We start from the raw sequence: 17,172 nt of genomic DNA, 5'->3' as shown, positions 1-17,172 counted from the left end.
GCTCCATACTCACCAGGAACCCAGATGAATTATCCAGGAGGCATCGCAACCTGCAGATGAAATTTCTTTCCATAAAGGACGAATTCTCTGGAGGAAGTTGGTCTGGGTTATAATAGGTTGCTGGCTGTGAAAAGCCATTATCTCCTACAGGAAAAGATTATTTATAAGGCTTATTTTTAGAAGAACACCTAGTGAAGGATATCTATAACAAATCACCTTCCGTCTCATAAACAAAACATTAGGTCATAACCTCAGCAAGAACAATGTAAACTGGAAACATCCTCAGAACCTGCACTAATCACAACATGAGGTGAAGTATCAGTTTTTCTTATGAGATTTTATTTCACAGTCTATAGTATTTAAATAACATATGCAATTTACTTTTAAAATTTTTAAGTGTTTTTTTTGTTAGGTTTTGTTTTGTCTCTCTCTCTAAGTTTATTCATTCTGTTTGTCAACAGCCTTAATTCTCAATCAGCTACAGAAAGCTGAGCTCTCTGCAGAGAGCATCCCAGCACTTCAGAAATTGAAAGATCTGCAAAAGTGAAGCAGGCATCCAGTCAAAGTAACTGTAGGAACTGGCTATTCAAAAGTGTATGGTATCAAACTATCAAATTGTTACTTTTCACAGAGCCAGGTGAAAGCTGTCAGTAGGAATGAATAAAAGGAAACATCTCTAGAGAATCTCCACAATAAATCAGTGTAAGCACTATCTCAGATCTATCTCATTATATCAGATAACAGATGGAAAGAGCAGCTAACTCAATACTGAAAATATCTAGGCTGTGCTAATCACAAAAACACAACAGTCAGACCTCTCCAGAGGAACATGAAGCACTTATTTTTAAAAACAATCAACTCAAAGACATGATTGACAAAAATTGTGTAACTACACGATATTCTTCTGCCACTTCAGAAGAAGCATTTTCTGTTAAGTGGCATTCAGAAAACAGACTTAAACATTTGGAATGTAAAGTAAAAGCAAAAGGTAAACCAATAAACTTCTGATAGAATACATATGTTCTGCATGAGGCTACATATACAGAGGTACCAGAGCACGTCTACTCACAGCAAACTTAACAACATGATCTTGTTTGTAATAAATATTAAAACAACCCCACAAACTGGGGGTCAAAATCACTGGGAACTCACACATGTAGAAAATGAAGAAAAAAATAGTTCAAAACATTATTTCAGAGTGTTATATGTTCTGCAATTTCAAAAAAGTCCATATAGTCCAAGAGAACTGATTGCCATGTATGGACAAAAGAAAACAGATTTTAAGAAAGATCCCATATTGACCTTCCAGACTTGGAGATGAAGTCAGGGAGAGCATGTCAGTTCATCACACACCACATTATGTTCTGTGGAACGTAATTCTGCCTCTTGCACAGCTGGAAAAACTTACAGATAGGCTAGGTGGTTTGTACGCTGCTGAATCAAAGCCAAAGGAAAACAAAATAAAAAACCAAAAGCCAGTTTAATTTAATCTCTAATTCAAGGCCCTGAACTAGAGTCAAAGGAGATGGCCAATGGCTCACCAAAAGGCCCTGAGCTTAAAGCCATACAAATTGCACAAGAATTACACAGCTTTTCAGATAAAATTGGGAGATTTAAAAAAATTATTTTCTTTTTCCTTAGAAGAACTTCTATGCAAGGTCAATTTTTGCTAAACAAACTTCAAGGTATGAAGAAAAACACAGTGTATGAAAAGGCATAATCTGAACTCACAGCCACCTGCAGAACTGAGTATTGGCCAAAGCCATTATTATTATGAGTCTGTTTCACAGGTTACAGAAACTCATATTTCCAATCTAAGACAGTTACCACCTACCTTTGATATTAGAAAATAACAAATTCCCACACTTCTCATATGGAAGCCTCTCAAAAGACAAAAGCAAATTTACTTTGCTATTTCCTACTGCTACAGATTAGTTTCTTTTTAATTACCTAATTCCTGGTGAGAATTTTCAACACTTCTGAGGCAGGGCTTTTCCAAGAGGTGCTGAAACGTATTAGAAGCCCTCTGAAGAAGCAATGATTAAGAAGAAAGGGCAAAGAAATAGCTTGCAAATCCAAACTCATTTTTCAAAAACGCCAACTCTGATGTCCTTGAGAACTCTGGCACATACATTACTTGAAGTCTCTTCAAAATGGCTAATAATAGGCTGCATGTATTAACATTTGCATTTGACAAGTATCAGCCCCAAGGCAGCCACTAAAATACTTTTTTATTTTCCAAGTAATCCCAATATTTGTGCCCCTTTTCTATTGCTGCAGCATTATTCCTGCAAGGCCAACTGCTACTGAGAAAGGTGCCAGTTAGTGAGACCAAAACTGGTATCAACAACTGCCTATTGTCAGAAGAAGAGCTGACTTGCAAAAGCTGCTGGCCTGGCAGGAGCAAACTGAGAGCACTGAGTAGTTTAGGGTGCCTTAAAGGTCTTGTGTGTGTTTGCTCAAACAGTTTTTTCATGGAGATTAATTGCATGGGCAACTTCATGGAGGGGATGTAGAAATGGACTTTAATCCTCAGTAGCAGGCTCCTCAAAGGGCTCTGATTAAGTTCTCCACCTCAGATACATCTTCAGGCTGAGAAGTGCCTACTGAGTGTAGCTCTACTATCCAACAAGCAGTGCAGGGTTTTCTGACAGCATCCTTGCTGCTGGCAGCTCTGCCACAGGAGAGACTTAGCAGTATTCTTTAGGTAAATACACTGCTGGAATTTGAATGTAGGTATCTTAATCTTGGTTCTCTCAAGTGCCTGACAACTTCCCTAGTGAAGAGTTCCTAAAGTTACAGAACGCTTTGGTAGAAGAAGCCACACAGTTTGCAGCTTGCAAGAGGAGCGGAAAATAACTGAAAACAGGAGGGAATGGGCTTCAAGCCCAAGTCTCCCACATTTGTCAAAAGAATACTACTGCACTTTCCCAGGCAGAGGGGAGGCAGAGAGGTTTTAGTGCCAGGATCTTGGAGAAGTGACTCACTGTAATAAAGCAGAGTCTTACAGAGCATCTGTAAGCTCTGGAGCAAAATTGCCAGTTAACTCTACAGGGGGTAGAACCCATATCTCCCATAAAACTCCAACTGGAGCTCACTGACACCATGAACAATGCACAGAACATGCTGTGGATTAAATCCTTTTCTTTCTCTTTAAGCTCAAGACCATACATGGTTGCATAGCAAGCAGACTTTATAGATAGCCCTAACAAAGCTGCACACTTGTGAAAATTTTGCAAATTTTGCAAGCTTCTCTGGCAACATGACAGGGCTGGGAGGAGTGTCTTGGAAACACAGTAGAGTTGAGGAGACCAGTGGTTTAGGGGCATAGCAGAGTATTGAGTGAGAAGCAAGTAGTTCAGACTACACAAGGCAAAATTAGTTCCCAGACTCAGGCTGAAATCTGTGCTTAAGCCTGAGCACAATTATAATACATCCATATACTGTTAGTTGAATGTATTAAAAAAATAAATGGATTAAATAAGCAAAACCAGGGAAGATCTTTATGATCTGACCATTATCCTTTGTTACAAATATGAATCAAGTTTAAAAAGCACAAACATTCAAAAATTGTATGCTACCTGAGGACCAAAAATAATTAGCAGCTTTCTAGTAAGCTAGGAATGTAAGATACAAAACCCTATGATTGTTTGTAATCCTGCTCAGCACTTCCATCATTCAGTCAAACCTGATGTCAAGTATTTTTCAAACACAACCTTTTGTGAATTCATATGCACTTTCTTAAGCACTACAGACCACCATTTCACTCTGAAGCAAGCAGTAAGCCACACCATAAAAACATCGTTTCCGAGTGTCAGCAGCTGTTTGCTACACCAAATTGTATTATTAATTAGCTCTGTAGCATGTTTTCAACTGGATTATGTAGTCTGAATCCTAGATGCTATAGAATGTTGACCCCTTAATGAAAAATTGAAATACACTGTGCAGGTAAATAAGATCTGCAGGTTTTTATTTCTGTATCAAATCATGACATTTCCATACTACAAAACATTTAATGGGAAACTGCTAGGAGTTTCAAATCAAGTTACTTTATGAATGGTAGATTTATTAAAAAACAGACTTTTTCTGAATTAAAAAAATATCAATAACCAAGCAACATAGAGCTTTAGCTACCCATTTAAACAACTGTTGTGCAAAATAGAGTATTACAGTTATCTCAACAGGTTTGTCATTATTATCAGGCAGGCAAATGCTTAAAATATTACATGCAACTATCTGTACCAACACATCTGTGTTCCAATATGTAAGCAATTTCTTTCTCAATATAGCAGGTCACTTAAGCATCAGTTAATAACAAGTGACAACCTGATGCTCTAACAAATATACTGTTTGGTCTTAAAGACTCCTCTATTTAATCTTTTTTTCCTCTTCCCTTTCTACTCCCAAGAGAAGGACTGGTATGTCTGGCAGGCTGCACAGAAGAATACCAGCTATGGAAGAATAAAACACTTCCAGGGACAGGACCACACTATCCCACATATCACTGCAACTACCCCACTCTTAGTCATGGAATGGATCTACCAGCCTGAATTGCTTAAAGTGGCTGTTGCACCCAATAGACTGCTGGTGTTCATATCCTAACAAATGGAATGTTGTGATCTGTAACTAGGAGTAGCAGATGTAAAAGAACACTCATGTCTTCAGAGAAATCACTTTCACAAACAGTGATTAAAGACAAATCATGTAATTGAGGGTAAACACCAAAACAACCCCAAATTTCCTTGTTTCTTATGTCACACCAAAAGATACTGTCCACTTCTCATTGCCCTGTTTGCAACACAAACATGCTGCATTCCCTGCTTTGCTACTTACCCCAGGACTACTGATCAGACGTAAAAGACATTCAGTCATTTATGCTCCACATAAAAGCCTTCCAACTGTGCTATGAATAGCAGTACTTATTTAGAATGCAAAAAAACCTCAGTAATTCCTATTGTTGGCTAAACATATAAAAAATAAGTTTAAAACATGTTATTCTTTCCCTTGTTCATGTAAAAGAATCTAAACTTTTTATATCCACCCATTAAAAAAACCCCAGCTAATCAGACAGGCAAACAAAAAACTTGGCTGCATTCTCACCTTGTAAGCTTGGTCCAGAATCTGCAGACTGGGCAGGATTTAATGCCCAGTGTAGCTGTCGCTGAAACTCAGGTCTGTCTTCAGTGTGAATCAACTCAAATACACTCTGATGTATAATATCAGACTACAAACAAAAAGGAAACTGGTGAGAAAGAGGGAGACTAAGAAACTTATATGACAATATCATAGAAATTGTCGGGTTGACAACATTGCTATCTACATAGTAAAATGGATTTTGCTAAGATATAAAAACATACATTTCCATGCATGAGGTAAAACTGTAAGAAACAATTTTTAGCAACACAGAGAAGAATTAAGTCACACCCATGACCGCAAACATGAGAAATAATATTAAAAAAATATTGCCTAAGAAAGAAGAAAAAAAAAACCCAAACCCCAAACATTTTGACATGGTATTTCTTTACTTGCTTTTACCTAAGCAAGCCTGGAACTGTTACACTTATGTTTTGTGAAAACAATTTTACATACTAGTAAGTAAAGTACTTGCCAGCAGATACTTGGACCTGACCCATTCTAGATGCTAAAGGAATACAAAAGAAACCAAAGACCCTGAAACATACAACTTCCAAAACTAAGCCAAGTGGGTTATGAGCATTGGCTTTGTCTGCCTGAAAGCTTTTTCTCCCCTAAGAATGCATTAAAACCTATAATTATTAAGCTCTTGTATCACCACCAATTGTGTGGTTAGGAATGTGATATAAATGGCAAAACTACAACAGCAAGGATCTGCAGTTGAAAGAAATTAAGGGAGGAAAAACACTCAAAATATTCAAGAAACATTTCCGTCAACTGAGAGGAGTGAAATTGCCTATTTTCTGCATGGATCAAAACCTCAAGCATTATATAAACAGAGGATACTTAAAATAAAACAGTTCTAAAGAAATTAGGATGAACTGGCAAAAGCAGAAGCCTTATTCCTTTGATGAATTCCATAAAAGAATCAATTATTTTCCAGAATAAATTGGCAGAAATGCCGATTTTTATAATTTTAGGACTTCCCTTCCATATAATGCACTTGATTTATTGGCATTACTATATAAATTTTGTGCCAAATTTGTTTTAAAAGCTTTTTTCTTTATTTCCCAATACCAAAAGAATTTGTAATCCCAGGAATAATAATGGGTTTTTTTGGATTATTTTCTCTTCCATAAATATTCCCCCATCTTTATTTTTTTTTCCAGTTAGCTAAAATTGCAGACTAAGCAGACTTTCTCTCTATTTTTAGAAGGCAACCAAATCTATTGTTACCCAGAACTCAAAAATATAAACTGGTAACTATGACTAAGCTTCTATCATCGTAACAAACTAATCCCAGGGGCTCTCTAAGGAAGGCAACATGTGCTCAATTGGGTCTTGGTCTTCAATAGTTTGGTATGTGGCTTGAAAGCCCAAGAAAATCAGCCATACGTGATGTCCATCATCAACTGTAAACAACAAAATTTCTCGTTTTGAAGTAGGAAAATAAAGTAAATACAAGCTAGAGAACACTAACATTCTAAAAATACTAAAATCACCCTGTTGATATTTAAAATCTCAAGGCATATGGAGTTAATTTTGTATGAAAGGTTTCTATTAAAATAATTACCTTCCCATTGAATTATGTCTCACTCAGCATCATAAACTAGGTAACACCACAGTATAAATTTCAAATAGTTGTTCCAGTAAAGACTAATTAAGTGTGAAAATTTCCCATCTTGCCCAACCTAACTTTGGAGACTATATTCCTGTTGTGCTTGGCCTGAGGACCCATTTCAGCTCTATAAGTCGATAGAAAAGTAGTATGGTTTCAGATTAATCCAACCCAAAGTACCTCACTGAGTTTATTACGACCTATCAGACTCTGACTATGAACACAGATGCCCTCTGAAATCAAGTAAAACTTTTGCAAAAAAATAAAGCAAAAAATAAACTTACCTGTTGGAATCCCAAGTAGTCTTGGATAGTAGAAGAGACATAAAAAACCAGAGCATCGGATGTAACAACTAATACAAAACCATTTAATGCCTGGGGAAGAAACACACCAATCTGTCAGCTCCAGAGACAAAATTCCAGATAATTATTATGGCTGTAAGTCTACCTGCACCCTCATCTCACAGTAAAATGGGAAGAATGCAAAACCATATTATCTAACAGCATGAACATTAGGATTATTCTTCATTGTATCTCTCTATGGTTTACGTGGCACAATGAAAAACAAAAATTAAAATGTTCTTTTGGAAGAATAAGAGAGAAACCAAAGCCTGGTGATGACTTTTAATTACCCTTGACTGTGGAAGATGAGGGACAGCAGTACAAACAACTGTAGGTTTATCTGTTGTCAACCATAGTTCACACCATTTGCGTGGCTCCAGCCTTTGGCACAGCCAGCTGCTGGCAGCAGAACAAGAGCCTTGTCACATACCCACTCCCAAAATCTGCTCTGTTCTTAGTGCAGACAGACTGAAGTGGACAGGAAATCAAGCGACCAAGATCCCCTCCATAGCCCAAGAAAACATTTTATAGCTTGCTTAAAATAGCAAACCTCTGCACAAGCAGATTGTGGCAAGTAAACAATGTTTTTGAAGAGATTTCCCCCTTCATGAAGCAGCAGACTAAGCGGCTCCTTATTCAAAGTCACGCAAAGGGCATTTATCTGAACTCCCAATCAATATGCTTCATGGCAATTGTTGTGATAGCAAACAGTACATTTGTGACTTGGCAGCTCATCTGAAAGGTGCTGATTTACTTCTATGGATTTCAGTCAGGATTTAACAAAAGGCTGTCTCAAGGGACCGGATTAAGTACATTGTGCCACTTAATTTCATCAGCTGCATTCAAAGTCAAATTGGCCAGCATGCTCAAAACACATTTTGTAAACCTCTTTATTGTGCAAAATTATTGTAACTAATTCAAAATGTAAAGTAAGCAAAGAATATCCTAAATCTTTCTGTAAGAACATAATATATATTTATTATGAAAATACATTGCTCTTCTACAAACCTTAATGCCAAAGTCATGCACTGTGGTAACCACCACAGATGTTTTTCTGCATTTTACAGAGATTCTGGTTTAGTATTTCTTGCTCTTCAGCTAATGAAGTCTAATTCAAAGATCTGATTATATAGTTTTAAAATGCTGTGCATCACTCTTGCTTAATATGCAGACATTTCTTAATCTATTCTCATAAACAGCTGTGAGCTGTAGAAAACCTTCATATGAAAGTTCAATGAACTTCATCTGAAAACAATCTGAGGTAATAAATAAATAAATAGCAATAATCTGAAATGAACACAGCCAGACCAGGACATCTTGAGTAGCTGTGTAGAATCCTTGGTTTGATGAAGTTAACGATAATTCCTAGCAAGCAGAATTCCACAGTAGGAGGTGTTCATGTCCTCTGCTGACCTTTTCTGCAGGACATTTCACCTCAAGTGGTTGATACAAAAAGTGTCCAAACTGCACAGTATCCAATTCTGGACTACATGTTAAAATTGGTTATTCTGCTCTGTTTCATGCAAAGCTACGTAGTACAGCTCTCTTTCCTGGAATTCAATCACATTTTGCAGTGGCTTTGGTACACAGTTCATCATGACACAGGATTATTACATCCGAAATCTGATGCCTCCTGTATGTCAAAAATTCTGTCAAATGGAAGTAGTTTGCCCCAAAATCTATTTGGGCATAATTACTGGAAGCTTCTTATGCAAGTACCCAAGATATACCACTAAATTGGAGATGGATTCTGATGGATGTTTTGGCAAAATGCAGTCCTAAAATAATTATCTTAAAGGCAGAATGAAATTTTCAGTGTGTTTATTAGTCTTGAGCACTAGAGATAATATTTGTGCATCTAGAAAAATACTCTCAGTATTTCCAATAAAAAGACAGTTAAAAGCAGTGAGAATTCAGCTGTTTTAAAGTCTTCTTAGTGGAAGTCATTTGACTTGCAATTCACTTTATAAATGTGGTTAGCTGGCAGTAGATTATGCATCCTAAATAAAATAATTCAAGCAATTTTAAAGGAGATATATCTTAATTTTAAGGAAGGTACATCAATGTATTTGATCTCTACTTCTGCAAGATATTGAACTCGTAATATATGTTCTGTGTTGGAAATTAAGATCATAACTTTGTTTGTTAGAAAACACGAAGAAATGTGATGAACAAATAAAATATAAGCAATATGGTATTTATTCATACCACCTTTGCAAAAAAAAATAGAGGGAGAATAAACAGGAAATGTTCCTCATCAGTTATAATTTGTGGAAACCTGTGTGACATAAAAGACTTACAATCTTAGGCAGAAGGGAAGGATTTTACCAGTATTTACATCTTACTGATGTAAAACTTCTAGAAAAATTCTCACTTTCATCACTCACTATTTCTTACATTCCCTAAGATAAGTCTATCTACATATCCTTTCTCATTATTTTTTTTCTATATATAAAAAACATTTACAAAACAAATTAATTTAAGAATCAGTTTTACTTCCTTCCCAAGGGGGGCAGAATTTACAGCAACAAATATACCAGCCAATTTTCATACTGGAAAGCAGTTTGCTGTGTCAGTTCCCTCATAAATTTCATGCAGAAGTAACAGAAAAATAACTAAATTTCACATCAAATAATTTCCCACAATATAAACCATATACTGTACCTTTTAAGATAATTTCAGTATAAAAGAAAGCTGTTCACTTGCAGTAACTCCAGAGTTCTTTGTCATACTTTATTAAGGTTAGAAAATTACATACATGTCCTAGTTTTTTCACTGGTTAGAAAACCATTTTCCACAAGTATAATTTTAGTATAACTGCTTTGTGGGATTCTTAGAACCTGTTTTCATTTCTACCCTTTGAAAAGTTAAATTAATTTTGTTCTAAGCAAACAATTGGCTCTGACCTAATGATTAGCCACTTCTGATACATCGATATGAAACCAGACAGATTATTAACACATTTCAAATGGAGCTGCAGGTCACAGTTAAATCTATTTTGTGAAACTAATTAGAACATTGGAATACTTACATTAATGATGTCTTGAGTTTAACCTGGACCTAATGTTACATTATTATATTTTATACACTTTGACACTCTAGGATATTGAAACAGGCTATAATTTTAATATATTAATGAAAAACAGTTTTTTAATGTAGTTTACATTGCTGAAAGTTATTGAAAGTATGTTTAAATCTATCCTGAATCTATACTATCAGTTCTGTGTTCTTCCAAACCACTGAAAAAGCAAAATATTCCAGCAAGTCTAAGTTCTTTTAAAGAAAGTATTTCTTCAGATAATTAGTCACCCAATTTACCATACATGACTAACCTATATGACCTTTATGAGGATTTTTCTTCATATTAAGATTTTTATTAAAAACAGATGCAAAGAGACAGGAAAAAAACAACTCTATAGAATGACTCAAGGAGTTAAGAGGACTCTGTAGTGTAAATACCTGCTCTTCAAAGTCACTACTACCACCAGAGGAAAGTGCAAGAGATGCATAATATTAAACTTAAAGAAAATGAGAAAAGAAACTGACAATAAGAAAACTTCTTTTTCAGTCTCATCAGTGAATAACTGGTGCACACATCCACTGTGTAATATACCTGCAGTAAGAGTTCTCCTTCCAGGATCTGCATCCCTTCTCCATGTTTTGTTGTCCTACAGTTTTCCTGAATACTATTTCTTTCTGGTCTTGCAGAATTAGAAGATTTTAATGCAACTACAAAAAGAAAAATAAAGTGGAGTTAACTTTGAAAGGCTCACTAGAAATTTATGTCATGTGCTCTTCTTGTGTAAGAAAACATTATGTTTTATGAATGCTTATGAAGTCCATATAGAGAGAGATGTTTCAAAGACAGCTTTTTCATTACTTTTAGAGACAACCCCCAAATTTGTCATCCATCTCCTTTCTATCCTGTAATACTTTCACAACAGAATCAGTATTACTGAAATCAAACCTCATTATTTTAGTACCTTTTTCTTGCCCTCCTTCTCTTCATTCTAAGGTTCACTTTTAGTTTTGTTACTCTCGTTAAAGGACATTTTTTTTTCATATAACCTCCTGCAAACTGGTAATAGCTCTGCTTCAAAGTATGACAACAGTTACATATTTTTACCCCATCCAATTTCAGACACCTAACTACAAAACTACAGATAAAAGCCTACTCTACGCCTATATCTCCCTTCAGAGAAAGGGCAGAAAGACAGAGGAACCCAAACTGCCTATTACACAAAGAAAACAAAGTAAATAAAGCTATTACAAACAAAAAGGCTTTTTTTCCCCAGCCAGTTAAATTTTAAACCCTTAAACAATTAATCATGTTTTTTTCAATTTCAGATAAAATTCTGTAACCATGAATCACCATTGCTCAGCTCACAAATATACTCAATTTAAAAGAGAAAATTACACAATGAATAAGGGACCAAATTGCCAGAAAGTACTCGAAAGACATAGTGTCTCCCCTCTCTGCACTACATCTTGTAATAAACAGGATATTAGCAAACAAAACTAGATGCTCAAATAATGGTCTACAACTCAGAATTTATCTACTTTCCACACAGTAGTAAAAAAGAAAAGCCTCCAAATCTGAAATTAGTCTGAGTGAGTCTGTAGTGTCTGAACAGCTTAAAATTAGAATCATAGAATCATAGAATCATAGAATAGGCTGGGTTGGAAGGGACCTCAGAGATCATCGAGTCCAACCCTTGATCAGCTACCGCCACAGTCACTAGACCATGGCACTGAGTGCCATATCGAGTCGCTTTTTAAATGTCTCCAGGGACGAAGAGTCCACCACCTCCCCAGGCAGTCCGTTCCAATGTCTGATCACCCTTTCCGTGAAAAAATTCTTTCTAATATCCAATCTGAACTTCCCCCGGCACAATTTAAGACCATGCCCTCTTGTCTTATTGAGAGTTGCCTGGGAAAAGAGACCAACCCCTGCCTGGCTCCATCCTCCTTTCAGGTAGTTATAGAGAGCAATGAGGTCTCCCCTGAGCCTCCTCTTCCTCAGGCTGAACAGCCCCAGCTCCCTCAGCCTCTCCTCATAATTACTTGAGTAATTGTATCTTGAACCTTTATGATCACGCTAAACACCACACCCAACCTTCCCAACCCCAAACCTGCTTAAATGCCAAGCAGGGAACATTTATAAAAGTAACTGCCCTTCTGTACATGATCTGCAGTTTCTCTCGTAATGACAAGATACTCACCCTAAATTCTGTTGAAAACTTTGATTTTTCAGCTGCACAGAACTAAAGTCAAGAATCTGAAAGAACTCTTGTTCACTCTCTTTCAACTGTGATATTTTACACTACATATATTAACTGAAAGTCAAATTATACCTTTCAGGGTTTTTTTAAGCTATCACAACAGCTAAAAACTTTCAAGCCAGTTTTCATTAAAATATCCCTCAAAGGCACTGCAGAGGAAAAATGTGTTCTAAAAACACATTAACTGGTTAATCAGTCAGGAATTTATCTGAGGGTTTGCTTTGAAATCAAGAACTTAATGTTCTTCTTCCTACCAGATAGTGAAAAAGTCCTGTAATAGGCCATACAGAGCTCCAATTGCAAATTAATTTAAAATTCAAATGAATGAAAGATGTAGCAGTATTTCTTTTCCCAATCAGTACTTTAAAAGGACATCTAGAACATTGACTAAAACCCCTTGAACCCTGCTGGCAGTGGAACAAAACTTATTATCCTTTTAATTTATATTGTATGACTATTGACAAAGCTTGTATTCAGCTTCCAAAACTGCAAGTAAAGCTACTTGACCATGCTTGTTATTCTGAAAAATAACATATACAAATACATATAGATGGTTTTTCTTTTTTTCTTTTATAATGTGCAAATAATAAATAAAAGAGAGGAATACAGATGACTGATGATTGCTACTCTGCTCTATATCTATTAATTAATTGAGCTCTAGAGCTCAAACACAGCCTACACATTGTGGCTCTAAACCTCCTAACTTTTACAGCATGCAATATGTACATGTGAAATTATATATTTTGCTAAATTAGAACATACAGCTTTTGCAGAAATCAGAATGTGGCTGAAATCGAGCAAATCACGACATGGAAACTGCTGACAATCTGGGGTTAAAAAAAAAAAAGGGGGAATATACAGTGGAAATTACATGTGTATACACCATTGGGTGTATACAACTCCTGAAAAAACAACAACCAAACAAACAACAAACCAAACAAAAAACAATCAAAGGTTTACCTAGTTCTGATAGAGAAATCTCAGTCCCACTAGTGCCCTCTAAAAGCCACCGAGTCACTGGAGTTTCTCCATCAACACTCAGACAGGGTGAAGAGAACACACTAATGGGGGCTTCATGTTCTGAGACTTTGGAAATGCATTAGTGACAGCTGTAAAACTAAGTTGCAAAAAGATTGTTTCATCTGTGGAAAGAATAAATTTTAAAATCCTTCCTCTCGGCTGACAAAGAAGCATCAAAAATGTAGTGATGTTGCTTAGGTAGGTGTGGTCTTCCCTTGATTTTAGAAAAACTAAATTGCATTTATTAAATCAAAATGACATTTTGGTTAGCTGGTACTAGAAAAAGCCAGTTCCACAAAAATCAAAACAGCTACAAGGACATAACTGCAACAACTAAATAGGCTTGTTATGTGGAAGTAATAAAAATATAAAAGATAACATAGATAAAAATAAAGAAAGATGACCAAATACTTCTAATTTAATATTCCTGAGAATAAAAAGTGAGATACTCACATTTCACAAATGTAAGTCCTTAAAGTTCAACAGAACTAAAGTGACTGAATATGGATATTTTAGATAAAGAAGACTAGATAAATTTTAGTCAAGATGTCAAAAACGCCTTATTGAATTTCCTACTGGGGAGACACAACAATGGAATGGATGAGACAGAACTTTGAATAATAAATATTTAATAGAAAGTTGCATTAAATAAATAGTATTTATGGGGAGTACATGCTTCAAACTAAGTGTAAACTTCTAAAATTAAAATGTAAGTGTACCTTGTGAAGGTTATAATGTTAATAAAATTAAGGTATGGTAATTACCAGGCCCTTGTGATTAAATTTCTTTATCAATGCTATTCAAGCAAACCTTAAAAAAACTGCTAGTAAGATAGTTTTTTTAGGTTGATACAAATGCTATGAAAAAGATAATACATCCCTGACACTGAGCAACACTGGGATACCTGGGAACAAACCTGCAATGTGTCAGTGCAGTCAAACTGAAGGTTACCTGATCCCAACAACACTGGCCTCACAGCACAGGAGGCACATCTTGCAGAGCAATAATTCTGAAAGGACTTTGTCACATTAGTCACGGTGCACTGTGTGGTGGCATCAGAAACACCAGCTAGAGCTACAGTAATAGAGGATTATAAGAAGAACTCAAGCTAAAAAGGGTAACTCATACAGAAGTAGTATTACAGTCAGCATCACCTAGTTGAAAATCAGTTATGTGTTCTGCTTCTTCCCATAGACTAATGCTACTTATGTAGTCAGACAAAATAATCCCTAGAGTTCATTGCTTTATAATCTCTGAATCTCTGAACTATGTACAACATGTTCCAGCCTATCCTCTCTTAATTTTCTGCCACAGGAAATTAAAACATGAATACATCCACAGAGTAAACAATAGTAATAATAAAAAGCTCTATATATATTTTAGAAGACATGAAAGACACAATCAAGTTACTCTGAATTTCCCATAAATAAAGTTAAAGCAAAAATGAAAATATTTTCTGCTCTGTAATTTTAGCAAGAGGGCTAAACTGTAAGCACATGCTTTCCAAGTAGGTTAATGATTGTCACCTAATCCATCATTCAGCAACAAGCATCATTTTCATTGCCCTGACTTTCATGTTTTTAAGTAAAAACTAAATTTCCAAGACAAAGTAGACAGTGACTTGAAGATGTTTTTTAGACAGAGAACAAATTATAGTCTCTGATACATTTGTTTTACAGCTGTGAAATGCTGTAGCACCCAAATGTAGAAGATAATCAGTTTTACATTATATCTACAAAGATAAATTACATAACAATGGTAACACTGGAGTTTACCAGCTCCTTATTTCTGGTTCTGTTATGTTCAGATAACAGGAGATTTTTACAGAGATGTAATGTACTTTATTAGACTAACAAGATATCTGGGGAATAAAAAAAAAAAAAAGTCTGGCATAAAACTGCTTCTTCGCGTTTGGAACAGAATTTGAACAACGGAGTTCTAAGTATTGCCAGAAGTCATGTTTCATTTTAAAACCATAAGTTAGGTATTCCTTTAAAATATTATTTTCAATACATAAAAGGAGAAAAGGTATTAAGTACTCTTCCTTCTTTCCAGTGAATAACTTTCAGTATGAGAAATTTCTTTCTGATATATCCTCAGCTGCATGAGTTACAAGCAGTATGCTGAATCCACAGCTAATATATGAATTTCATGAACCATTTGTTGAGATATTTAGAAATTATTGTCTTTGTTATGCAGAAAATCAGTATGCTTTGCAGTCATTACATTTGTAGGAATAGCAACACATCTAGTTCCTCACTGGCCTTTTAAAATGCACTTCCATCAATATCATGACATTCACCTTCCATGGGAGAAAAACCTAAAGTTTCTTCCTCGCTTCTAACCAGGTCTCTGAACACTTGAAGACAAATGGGATTACTCAATGGATTCAGCAATCCCTCTCTCACTAGCTATAAACAGTGATCAAGAAATTAACATATTTTATGTTATGCATAACCTTAAGTCCTAACAACAGGAGCAGAGCAAAGAATGTAAAGAAAATTATTTTTAAAAAGAAAGAGTCATTTAATCTCCATGCTATGCCTGAAAAGAGGCCCTAGATCAGGGTGAAAAGGGCCTTTTTCACCTTCAAACAGTTGATCAGTAGAGTTCCTATTTGCTTGCTATGCCTCCCCCTCACCACAACCCACAACAACTGTTGCCCTCTTCCATCTGGGTTGTCACTCCTGTTCTCAGTAAGAACCTTTCCCATCCTTTCCTCACTTGACAGCCAGCTGCTTTCAAGTCCCATCTCTGTTATTTCATCCAGTTGAGTCTGCAAAAATCAGTGATCAAACAGTACCACACCTACTAGAACACCTTCAGCAGGAATCTTTGAAGAAGTAATTCCTTACTCTTTTTACCAGAAGTTAAACACCAGTAAACTACAAAATTGTCACAGAGCAAGTGCAAATACTCTACTGGCATACTCAAAAGGGCATTTAACTGTACACTAGTTATTGCAAAGTAAATGAAAAAAATGGGGGTTCACAGAATTCAGCATTATCACACAAAAGCCAGATTTAACACACGAATCCTTGAGTTGACTACTTTTACTTTACAATGACAATATTGGCAGTTAAACTTAAGAGTTAATACAGAGGAGCATTCATAAAGCATTCCAATTTCCCTTTCCATGAAAGAAGTGGCACACCTACAAGATTTATACAAATATTCAAAAGGAGTTCCAATAAAAATTAAATTAAAAAAAACGCCTTTAATGTGCATGTGACTGCTGTCTTATGGAATATTCAGTTGTCTGCCACAAACAACTCACCAAACAAAATTCTCCTCTCCAAGGAGACCTCATCACTCTCTACAGCTCCCTGAAAGGAGGCTGGAGCCAAGTGGGGGTTGGTCTCTTTTCCCAGGCAACTCTCAGCAAGACAAGAGGGCACGGTCTTAAGTTGTGCTGGGGGAGGTTTAGGTTGGACATTAGAAAGAATTTCTTTACCGAGAGGGTGATCAAGCATTGGAATGGGCTGTCCAGTGAAGTAGTGGATTCTCCATCCCTGGAGATATTTAAAAAGAGACTGGATGTGGCACTTGGTGCCATAGTCTAGTAACTGCAGCAGTAGTGGATGAAGGGTTGGACTTGATCTCTGAGGTCCCTTCCAACCCAGCCAATTCTATGATTCTATGAATATCAAGATGTCAAATTTTACCTGGGCCTTTTAGAAATCATATTGAGGTGCAACAAAACACTTAAATCAGGTTGGAGATAATTTTTACTTCTCGGCTGATCATCTGTTCAAGCCTAAAACCGTACTGAGGCAAC

General features: G+C 36.0%; 1 protein-coding gene across 3 annotated transcripts in view; it reads right to left on the bottom strand.

Annotated features, from left to right (window-relative positions):
* The window catches only part of AHR (aryl hydrocarbon receptor), a 60,674-nt gene that overhangs the window by 13,539 nt on the left and 29,963 nt on the right, over window positions 1-17,172 (bottom strand). For 2 of the 3 annotated variants that reach the window (XM_030444414.1, XM_030444415.1), the window contains 4 exons: window positions 10,706-10,821; window positions 7,036-7,125; window positions 5,101-5,224; window positions 14-144 (listed from right to left, as the gene is read on the bottom strand). In XM_030444414.1, coding sequence (XP_030300274.1) covers window positions 14-144; window positions 5,101-5,224; window positions 7,036-7,125; window positions 10,706-10,821 — 461 coding nt within the window. The remainder of the gene's footprint in view (window positions 1-13; window positions 145-5,100; window positions 5,225-7,035; window positions 7,126-10,705; window positions 10,822-17,172) is intronic. The other variant, XM_030444416.1, reaches the window with a different exon arrangement.

The sequence above is a fragment of the Calypte anna genome, chromosome 2 (genome assembly GCF_003957555.1).
Source record: "Calypte anna isolate BGI_N300 chromosome 2, bCalAnn1_v1.p, whole genome shotgun sequence".
NCBI classification, from domain to species: domain Eukaryota; kingdom Metazoa; phylum Chordata; class Aves; order Apodiformes; family Trochilidae; genus Calypte; species Calypte anna.
The sequence above is the reverse complement of the archived record's forward strand: the minus strand, read 5'-3'. Positions and strand labels throughout refer to the sequence as shown.